The sequence below is a fragment of the Pecten maximus genome, chromosome 5, assembly GCF_902652985.1.
Source record: "Pecten maximus chromosome 5, xPecMax1.1, whole genome shotgun sequence".
Taxonomy (NCBI): Eukaryota; Metazoa; Mollusca; class Bivalvia; order Pectinida; family Pectinidae; genus Pecten; species Pecten maximus.
In genome coordinates this window covers 5,625,235-5,636,728 of record NC_047019.1, presented here as the reverse complement: position 1 = coordinate 5,636,728, position 11,494 = coordinate 5,625,235, and the positions used below count along the sequence as shown (strand labels likewise).

The 11,494-nt window shown below is 34.1% G+C and overlaps 1 protein-coding gene across 1 annotated transcript; it reads right to left on the bottom strand.

Moving 5' to 3' along the window:
• LOC117326947 (placenta-specific gene 8 protein-like) lies at positions 1 to 11,218 on the bottom strand. The gene is made up of 4 exons (XM_033883752.1): positions 11,092 to 11,218; positions 7,194 to 7,342; positions 6,228 to 6,367; positions 1 to 131 (listed from the first exon to the last, which is right to left on the bottom strand). Exons 2-4 carry the CDS (start codon positions 7,333 to 7,335, stop codon positions 39 to 41), a joined length of 375 nt encoding a protein of 124 aa, XP_033739643.1. The 5' UTR covers positions 7,336 to 7,342; positions 11,092 to 11,218; the 3' UTR covers positions 1 to 38.
• Between the last annotated feature and the right edge of the window lie 276 nt (positions 11,219 to 11,494).

The window sequence follows — 11,494 nt, the reverse complement described above, 5'->3', positions numbered from 1 at the left end:
TAAGTCTAGTTGGTCTCATGCCAAGCTGGATTGGTTGTCTACAAGCCCATATAGTCCAGCTCACGTGACATCTGACAGAGAGCACACATCTGGCAGCAGGTGAGAACACAGATATCGTTACAGATACTCCCCTGTAAGGAATACAAAATATGGTATAAAATAAAACTTTATTGTCTCTGTAATTACAGTATGCAACAACTTTGGTAGTTAATACAGCTGTGACAATTCGATACTGTTCTGAACCTGTGAAAGACACTTTTCAGCCCACATCAGAGACATGCATCTTAATTTTCTGTGTAATGCCCGCTTCGGTAGATTGCCCGAAGAAGCCAAAATAATATTTTTATAATAAAACAAATCTACAGTTAGTCCGCTCTAGTACATTGCCCACGAATTAAACGCTACGTAACTAGGTACAAATTCACTATGAGGGAACACGCTCGTAGTGTGTTTAGGTGTATTGCCTTAACAAATCAACAGTGTCTTTTACGTGATATTTCCACGCAAATTTAAATGTACTATTCATGTATCATTAACCAGCAAAGTCGACACCTGGTTATACACCAGGGAAACACAAAACGTTAACTTGGTTTCAACAATTATCAATTATCGGCTTTTGTTTTATTTGCTTGTGCTTTTTTTTTTTTTTTTTTTTGAAAACATTTTGCCAGCTAGCCCGCTTCATCAGATAACCTACAGAAGGTATTCTTCAATGTTTTAAATCATAAAGTCCACTGGCACTACACATGAAATGACGGGTCATGGAATATGTTGATAAACCCGTAACATTTGCCTTCAGAGATAGGTTACAGTATAAGAAAACTTGGAGACATTTATCAATCATAGAATATCGTTTCACCAGTTTTGTCAATACTACCATACATGTACAAGATTTCAAGATTTCAAGATTTTATTGGTTCACTCATGACATATATACATATGTAACAAGAGGTCATAAAGGGGAAAAAGAGAACTATTGGATGGACAAAGTAATCAATAGACAAATCAAGATAAATCATACAAATCATGAATTATTCTAATGTTCTTTACACACTTAAAAGCTTAATTACTCTTTGGATAAAACGACTTACTTTACTTAACAAACCTGAATTACATATAGAGAACATTCCTTTCATTTTGTCACAATTAGGATTAATATAATAATATTTTGGTATATAAATTGCTCGTAGTGCTACAACAGAATCATTTTTACAGACATATAGATAGTGGTACTCATCACCAACACAGTTTGTACAGAGAGGACATAACCTTTCCTCGCGAGGAACGTTATTCCATCTCCCTGTCTCTATAGGAAATTTTAAATTAGAAGTTCTAAATTTACACAAATATCTTCGGTCGTTATGATTCAATTTCAATAGGTATGGTTCAAAATTAAACTGAGATTTATACAAAGAATATACTTGTCCTCGCGAGCAGCTATCAATTTCATTAAACCATTTTTGAACAAATTGATCTTGAAGTCTTTGTTTAATGATTATTTTAAGATATTCTCTATTACTTGTACAAGAATGTTGAAGTAACCATATATCATTAAAACCAGTATTGTTCAATATGTCTCGTATATATAATAACCATCTAGAACTAAATACTGAATCCTGATGTAACTTGTACATTAATTTATACATTGTAGTAGATAATTTCATTTCGCCTGTTATGAGTTTATGCCAAAACATAATCATTCTTGTTTTTATTTCAATTTCTAAAGGGTACCTACCCAATTCACCATATACCATATAATTTGGCGTACTTGTGCGAACATTTAAAATCCTTTTACAAAACTGAAAGTGTATTTTTTCAATAATCTTAGTATTTTCGTAGCCCCAGATTTCACATGCATATAACAAAATTGGCATAACAAGTGCAAATAGTTTTAACTGCAGATCTATCGGTAATGAAATATTTCTAATTTTTGTATACAATGCGTACATGGCTTTCTTTGCTTGTTCCGATAATTTACTTCTGGCTTTTGTGAAAACACCATTATAATTTAACATTAATCCAAGATATGTATAGGAGTCTTGTATATCTAAACTCTCATTATTGAATAAAAAGTTGACGTTTCTTCGACTTTTTATTTTTTCAAATATTATTACTTTTGTTTTTTGCGTGTTAACCGAAAGTTTCCATTCATCACAATAGTTTTGAAATTCGTTTAATGCATTCTGTAACCCATCTGGTGTTTCAGCCATAAGAACAGTATCATCAGCATATAATATAACAAACAGTTTTACATACAAATCCAGGTTTTGTTCACTTAGTGTATATACATCATTCAAAAACGGAACATTATGTTGGTCAAGAAAAGTTTCTAAATCATTAAGAAACAAGGAAAACAAAAATGGTGACAAATTTTCCCCTTGTTTTACCCCGACATCACACATGAAGAAATCAGACTTGTCATTACCGTTAATTACACAAGATTTTGTATTTTGATAAAGATTATAAATGACCTTGAATATTTTCCCCGTTATTCTACTATTCTGAAGTTTTCTCCATAACCCCGCTCTCCACACAGTGTCGAACGCCTTTTTAAAGTCAATGAAGGAGCAATATAGTTTTTTACCCTTCGAGAAATATAAAGAAATTAATGAATGTAATATGAAAATATTTTCGGTGGTAGAATATCCCTTTCGGAATCCGGCTTGGGCGGATGACACTAGATTGATTTTATCGGCCAATTTGGTTAATCTATCATTAACTATAGAGGTAAATACCTTTCCCAAACAAGATACAAGTGTTATCGCTCGATAATTATCTGGGTCCCTAGGGTCTCCTTTGTTCTTATATATTGGTTTAATTATACCTGCAGTCCATTCCTGAGGCACTCTTCCAGTATTAAGAATTATATTAAATAGGTCTGTATATAGAGGCAAACATATGTCTATAGTACTTTTTATGTATTCATTTCGTATTTCGTCAATTCCACTAGCTTTATTATTTTTAAGATTTTCTATAGCGTTTATTATTTCCGCTGCAGTAATTTCTGAATTAAGGTCTTCAGTGAAATCATCCTCATCATCTAAGAAAGTAATATCAATATTATCATCTTCATAATTGGCCGAGTTCAATTTTTTGAAATAATCGTAAAGTTCATTTATCGGTATTTTACTTTGACACGTTTTTGATTGGCCTGAGACCTTATTTAGCATATCCCATAAAAACTTTGGATTGTTTTTTACAGAGTCTCTTAATTTATTCTCCATATTAAATGTATACTTTTTATATTCTTTATTTACTGCTTTTCTATAAATACGACTTCTCCTTTTTAGTTCGTTTTTATTCGCAAAATTTTTTATTCTGCTATAATTTTGTTTGGCAGTATGAAATTCTTTACGAAGTTTTCTACAATTAGCCGTAAACCATGGTTTATTATTATCATTTCTTCTGACTTTGTGTACAGGTTTACGTCCAAATGACATGTTAGCAGCGGTAGTGAATAAAGCACTAATACTTTTAGAAACATTATCAATTTCTGCACCTGTTACCAAATCTGGTTGTTTAGTTTTAAGGGTTTTTACATATTCTTCTAGCTCGGCAAATTGGTTACCTTCATCAGTTGCTATGAAATTAGTAAAATCATTTTTCAGTTCTTCCTTCCATTTCACATAGCTACTGTTTTTATCATTTGAATTATCATATTTATTGTTATCCTGTTCGAGTTGCATGTTAAATTCAAATTCTATTCTGTTATGTACATCGGACAATACCGGGTTAAAATCAAGTACTTTAAAGTTTTTAACTACTTGAAACAAATCAGAGGTGAGCAGCAAATAATCGATTAATGAGGAGTCATGACACGTGTTCTTCCCATGTAGTCGATCATACCCAATTCTTCCATTTGCTATATACATATTATTATTTTTACAAACGTCCAATAATTTATTACCGTGAATATTAGATTTCGAAGTGCATTCACTAGAACGTTGCAAAGGTATGTTATTAGACATCAATTTTTCATAATCATACATGATTTTATGAAGTTCATCACTTTCATTTACATTCAAAATATCAAGAAGGGAAGCATCCGGTACAATATACTCTTGCTTCCTCTCAGTTTTTGCATTAAAATCTCCTATCAGGGCTACCTTGGTGCTATTATTACAAAAGCTGATCATTTCCGACTCGATTTCCATGAATGCATCAGGCGACGAGTATTTAGAATTCTCTGGTGGAATATAAGTACACCCCAGTAATATATCATAATCGATCTGTTTGAATAGCTTTTTTGAAATTATCACCCATTGGCAAAATTCAGACTCTGTATTTAAAAAATGCAACATATTTTCTAAACATTTTTTAAAAACTATAACGATACCACCTGATTTTTTAATACAATTTGTTCGATTTTTGGCAAAGTATGCATACTTATCGGGTAACTTCAAAATATCTAAGCTATCAGTTTTACTTTCAAGAAGCACCAGAAGATCATGTGACTTAATTAATTCATCGAATTCAGGTAACAACATTTTGGACTTAAGTCCACACACATTAAGAAACGTTACATTAAGGCTATCGAGACCCCTTGTTGCGTGTCCCTACGTTCGTCTCTGATAGGCACCGGAACCGGAAGCATGATGTCTCTCATATTGATCCGAAGGTGGTGACCTTACGCGCGAATCGTTCAAATATTGTCTTTGTGGAGACTGGCGAATGAAAGATCCGTACGTATAGCATCATTCTACAGTTAGGAAGGATTAGTGTTCACGCATCAATGCAACGCCCGCCGCTTGAGTTAATTTTAAGCAAGATTTCAAGACTTTTTTTATTCACTCAGGACACACAAAGTGTGTAACAAGAGGTCAATATGACAAAACATTGTACATGATTTACAGAGTAATAACGTGAAAATGCAAACGTGTATATAATAACGTAGTTATAAGCTGTGGTATCTCAATATAACTAGAAACACAATAAGTACAATACAACATGAAATAATATACTTACATATTATCTACTTGAAATACAAAGTTTTTCCACATTTTTGAGGAAATGATTCACTCTAGATGATAATGATTTGCTACGAATTTCGAACATACCTCCCATTATGATATAATAAGCAATCACGATTATTACGTGGTATACCAATCCATCTACCGGTTTCAACAGGTAACATTAAATTTAACATTCTAAATTTGCTAATAATTATGCGCTCTTGGGAATTAACCTTAATTAAGTAAGACTAAATGATAAATTGTTTTTTAAAGATTAAATAAAATTGTCCACGAGGCGATGATTGGGTAGTAGAAAACCAGTTTTGAATGAATTGGTCACATAAAGTATTTTAAACAATGTTTTTTTGAAAACAGTTTAATTTAATGTACAAGGTGTTCATACGCCTCTCCTGTATGTCATTGATTGAAGACATCAAAGTAGCAAAAATACCTTTGAGTTTCCTAATGGTTATTTAAAATGTGTTTGACCTATGGATCGTTTGAGGAAGGCATTTTGGTCTCTGGTTTTTCGGGTGGTCGGGTGGCACAGTGGTAGCACACTTGCCTTTCACCTAGGCGGCCGGGGTTCGATTCCCCGATCGGACGTGAAAAAGTATGGGGTCACCTGCCCGACCATGTAGGTTTTCCCCGGGTACTCCGGTTTCCTCCTACAGTAAGACCCCTCGCGCGATTTCATCCGGGCCAATAAACGTGATTAATATAAGTTAACATAACTTGTTTCGCAATTGTTGTAAAATAAATAAAGTTTACATACATTCTCTAATAAATTGTAGCCAATTCAAAGTGTTCAAGATTGTCGCCATCTTCCCGGCGTTCATGCTTAAACAGATAGCGTTTAAAAATGGCTAGCTCATTTTTCGGTTGTTGTGATCGAACAAAGTGTCGCGCTCTATTACTAGTATATATGAGTGATTTCTATAAGAATGTAATAAAATAGTATAAAGTGTTGATGAAGTAACCCTTTTCGCCATCGTCACAGGATAATGAGTATTAAAATCTCGAAATCACAATTTGGTTAATTTTGTTTAAAGCCCTATTAACAACCAGGGTGATTTAAGGTGATTGTTGAGTTTGTGATAAGTTTTGGAGATGGAGGAAAACCGGAGTACCCGGGAAAAAAAACACCAGCCGAAGGTCAGTACCAGGGAACTGGGCTAGTGATAAAGTGTGGGGAAACTTAAACCATTCGGCCACCGTAGCCCCTAGTAACAAAGATTTCAATAGTTTAATTTATATAACATATCAAATTCATACTTGTATTCCTCCAAGCGTCCTCAGCCTCGCCCTCATTGCTATGTTAGTCCCTACACAGCAGTACGGTAAGCAGCAACACTCTCCCAGTCTGGAGGCGTTCTGACACTCCATAGACGGCAGGCAACAAAGCGTCATCAAACCTGATATGGTAAAAATACATATCATTGTTCCAAATACTGAAAATGACCTTGCAATTTCTATAACACTTGTGTATTTTCAAATAATTAAGATATATGCGCAAGGATGGAATTCTAGCATTGTAAATAATTCTACAGAAATGAAATTTCAATTGAACTAAACGTGTGTTATTGAGTAAAACAATAGCTGTTGATGTTGCATCTGTCTAAATGTTTAGAGGAAGAAAATATTTAGAAACCATAGTTATGAAAACCTGCATAGTATCGGCGTTATACATGTCTAAAAACATTTCTTACGTGCTTGAAACCTTCGTTAAAAAGATTCTTTGAATATGACTCTATATTTATAAAGTGACTCGGTTCAGAGTATACGCATTTTGTTGACAATCGTTTGAAATCCAACATTGATTATGAAAATTATGGAAGCCTGCGATCTAAATTGTGACAGTCCTCCCGACCTATTTTTTGGCTTCCTGAGTAGCCTTATAAGTACAACAACACTTCAGGCAGGCCCTTGACATATTATTGTCATCAAATATATTGTTGTATGTAAAGAAGGAACGATGTCTGCGTCGACTAATATTTTATTAAATCCATGTGAGTAAAGTATATGCCATGCAACTAGGTTTATATGCATGATTTATCCATCTGACATCTTGGTGTCATTGAGATACACATTTGTTGATACAGAAGAAAACAACAATGTCTGCGTCTGCTGATATTCTATTAAACCAAAGATAACAAAAAATATATTATGCAAGTATGTCTAGACATAATACATCTGTTTCGAATCAGTAGGTATCGATCTAGTTTGATGAAGAAATCGTACATGATCCACAGTCGCTGAAGCAACCGAAGAGGCCTGTGGACCAATCACGATGACCATGGACTGGACCAAGAATATTCCTATCGGTGATCATTTGTGGTTGTGGCTGTGTGGCAACAATCACGGTTTGCTGTACCGTCGTCATATTTAGCCTGAAAAGAAACTTACATAATAAGTGTATTATTAATAAGATTTATATATTTCATTTACCATTCAGTGGAAACTTTTGAGAAGGGTGTCATTTCATTTGCTCTTGGTCTTTGGTACTAAGGGCTGAAGGAATATCGTATCCATTCCATTCCTTACCATAAGTCAGAGGGAAGACTTGTTCATTGTTTCTCTGATTATCGAGAGCAATATTAGGAAAGGTAAGATTTGCAGCAGAAGTCAGAAACAGATTAAAAATATGTACTACTATAAACAATATACATTGTCAAAATCAGATATTATGAGAGTATTGTTAGAATCCTCAACAACAGCCGCTATCTTCGGCCATAAACTACAATATAACCAGCAGGGGCAGCTCACAAATAATTAAATCTTTGCGACAAAGATAAGGATTTTAATTTCTTCATCATTGTTTTTTTCCCGTTCTTGATAGCAATATCAATGTGTCCCTGTACCTACGATGTAAAAATGTTACACATGAAAGGAATATCAAATATGAAACATTCATTAAAAGGTAGAATTATACTTCTTACACATGATATTACTGTTCTCGCATTGTATTAAATACTGAAACACAGCAAATGTTCAGGCTTAAACATTTTCGTAGTCGGTGAAAAAGGTTTGCTTTGGCTAAAATAGCTGGAAATCATTCCCTCTGGCCATATTTGAAATATGATTTTTGAGTGTGTGGAAATTACCATAGTCACGTATGCCAATCGCAATATCGAAAACATTCGTGTCACATATCATATTTTTTCACAAGAAGTGCGCAGCGTTACGGACATTGTGAGAGTAGGCAGCGCTTACACGATGTATTTGTTACTTAAACACACTCCCAAAGCTCCCATGTTGATCATTGCGCTGCCACGGCGCTTCTACGGCGTTTGTCATCGTTAACAGAGCGTCTGAAAGACGCTTCCGGTCCTCATATGGACGCTTAACGCTCGAAATAACAACTGATGATAGTGTTTGTATGTTTCACTTATACGCAGTGCACTGACAACGCAGTGTCCGCGTCGTGGATGCGCAGTAACAACTCCTAGCACGCCGAGAGCAATGTGTGATATCGTCAACTAGAACTCCGCCCGAACACGGTAGCATGCCTAGGCAGTTTCGTAACCCAGGGTCTCCATGATGACGTCGTGTCATCGCCATCTGGTGAAATTCAATGTTCAATGTTTTGCAGAATGTTCCTAATATCCCATGGCGGTTTTAAAAATTGAAAAATGCCGCCGTGAATAGTTCGTTGTTACATGTGTGAAATTATATCTATCTAACATTTTAACACTTTCGTTTTTCATGGACGCAGCGGCATCGCCGTAAGGACGTCCGACTGGTGTTTACTCATTTCAACTCTATCTGATAATTAACCATATAAACTGAATACAAAAAATCTTTATTTACCTTCTGGCCTCGCTGTTAATTTTGTCAATAATTTTAATCTTGATATTTGTCTGATGCTAGTATTCTAATATTTGTCTGATCCAAGGTGTAAAAATAAAGAAAAGAAAAAACAATTTTCACAAAATAAACGTACATCTTATCTTTTATTTTAAAATTTATAGAAAGAAGATTACATTATTTTAAGTTATTTGTATAGCGGTTTTCTGAAAAAAAAAATACCATTACACATGTATTTCTAACTGTTAATGACGTGAACAGGCATGAAAATGTTTATCTATCAATGTTTATGTCAATGTTTCGTTCCATTAATCGATATATAAATTTATAGCATTATAACATATAGTATTCATATCCTCATAATGAAAACCAGAGAGGCAACCAATAAATGACCAAGGAATTATTTGTCAATAGCTCTCAAGTCAAGTGATGAAATCACACGATGTGACGTCAAATGTCAATATTTGCAATTCGTGCAGAATGCATGGCGTTACCTGGTAAACATATATTAATTTAAGCGATAACATATATACTGCTTACATAAAGATATATTTTTATCTTTAAAGTTTGGCTTTAAACGGAATCATTTCATTATTTGTTGAAAATTTAATTTATGAAAGCTTTACGTATATCTACATTAAAAGTTCTCTGGTCCCAAAACACCGAGTACCACTAGATGTGAGACATTTTGACAGTTTAAAGAGACATTTATTGGTTAAAGTGACTGAATTCTAGTGCACGAGGTACGTGGACCTCATGCAAGGGATACTAAATAACTCTTTATTGATTATATTGACAAAAAAGAAAGAAGAAAAAAAATGGATATGTAACGATCATAAAATTTTATATTGACCTAATCGAGACGGTGTATTTAAACTTGTCCATTTCGCAGAATTTTTATTTTTATATTTGATTTTTTTAATTTCGAAAATCAAAGATTTTGTTGAAGTGGTTGGTGTTGATAGCTGTACCTGCAGCGGTGTCACCTTGGCGAAAGGGTAGACAATATTGATTATTACCTATGGATATATATCACTATAATGTTCACACAGTGTTTCTTTTAAGCAATTGAGGAATGCACATATCCTGTGTAAATATATGTATCGGTTGCTTTAAAAAAAATATGCCATACCTGAGGAGCCACGCATGCGCTGGTCCCTCGATGATAAGTATGAATAACATATAGAAAATCCGGATCAATCAAACAGAATTTGAAATCTTGTACCAGGTGACTCATGATAGATAATAGATAGATTTGACCAGCAATATATTATTTTGAAATTAATCTTTGATATTTAGAGCAGTGCTACACTTTTATATAGATTGCAACCTTGAAAGAATATTCCTGTCGTAACGTATAACATATCCTGACTTAAGAGGCAACTTAAACGCGCGTGATTAATGTTTCATTTATAATTGATCAGAACAAATTCATTATGTTTTTAATAAATGCATTATATAATTATTTCCTCGTCAGTTCTGTCTGTTTTCATAACTGTATGTCATTGTTCTGTGACCATTGTCTTTGGCCCTTGCATTCTTGCAAGGTCACGTGGCCGGTACGAAAGAGTGCACTAACACTTGGTAGGTAGCTATGGCAAGCGCACCCAATTAACGTTTGTTTGGTACTAATTCACGCGATTCACTTGTTCATCATTCTTAGAAATTAGAGAAAAGTGTTACTCATTCTTAATGTTTTTTCACGTAGTTATTCAAAGGCGTTACAAAACAATAATGAAGAGATGACTACTTATTGACTACTTTTTAAATAATTTTGATGACGTTTAACATTTTTCTTTGTTCTAATACCTTTACGCTCTATCTGTTTCATAAGTATTCATTTTAGGCAATGGAATTCGCTGGCACAATTCAAAGAATAAGTGTTAATAGCCCTGCCTTGATAATTGAATTCTTCAGTAATTGAAGTATCGAAGTCGGCATAGCAACGAATAAACATTAAATGATGAATGCAATGCAATGCTCAAATAATCTACAAATGATTTCCAAAGGCATACTATATCGTGTAGATTTTTTCTGATATATATACACGTTTGTAGATTCAACACTGTCGTTGCCATGACAGCCGATCCAACTACGATCTCGAATGCACTGACAAAATGAAAATTGAAGTCCTATGCGCTACATGCCATTTTTCGAAAAAAAAACACCTCATTCATACCTCGTATTGATTGATGTTGTTTTATCATATCTGATCAATTAAAACATAAGAAAACTTACAAAAACACATAATCACGTTTGTTTTTGGATTTGTTCATATTGTTTGTGTTTGTCTTTAGATTTGAAATAAAATATTACCCTTAAATAAACTTACTGTTGCTGTGATGATCAGAAGATTTATCCACTTAAATCAACGGACAGGTAAAGGTCCAGGAAGACGAAAAGGCTACTGACCAACTGGCGTGACTCTATTTTCACCGTTGGTTATGAAATGCATCAATGATAGAACTTCGGGGTACCCTGAATATCACTCGATGGTATTGATAAGGCCAGTACGACAGCTTACCGGGGCCAATCACAAAGAAATATGTCTTAAACGTGATACGAGATTCTTCCGTACTGTGATATGATGTTTTAGGTAGCGTAGCTTAACTATGTCTTCTCATTCCGTTATATGACATAATTTACCTAATGGCAATTTAGCGATCCCTTATGACAAGATATCGATCTTTAAAACAACTGTGCGGTTCCATATATTAGAATACAAATATTACATA

Excerpts from the sequence above, each read along its gene's own strand:
- LOC117326947 (XM_033883752.1), bottom strand. The coding sequence starts at position 7,335 with ATGACGACGGTACAGCAAACCGTGATTGTTGCCACACAGCCACAACCA. Across the intron at positions 6,368-7,193 it reads CTTCAGCGACTGTGGATCAT|GTTTGATGACGCTTTGTTGC; the intron begins GTACGATTTCTT and ends TTACCATATCAG. Across the intron at positions 132-6,227 it reads GGACGCTTGGAGGAATACAA|GGGAGTATCTGTAACGATAT; the intron begins GTATGAATTTGA and ends TATTCCTTACAG.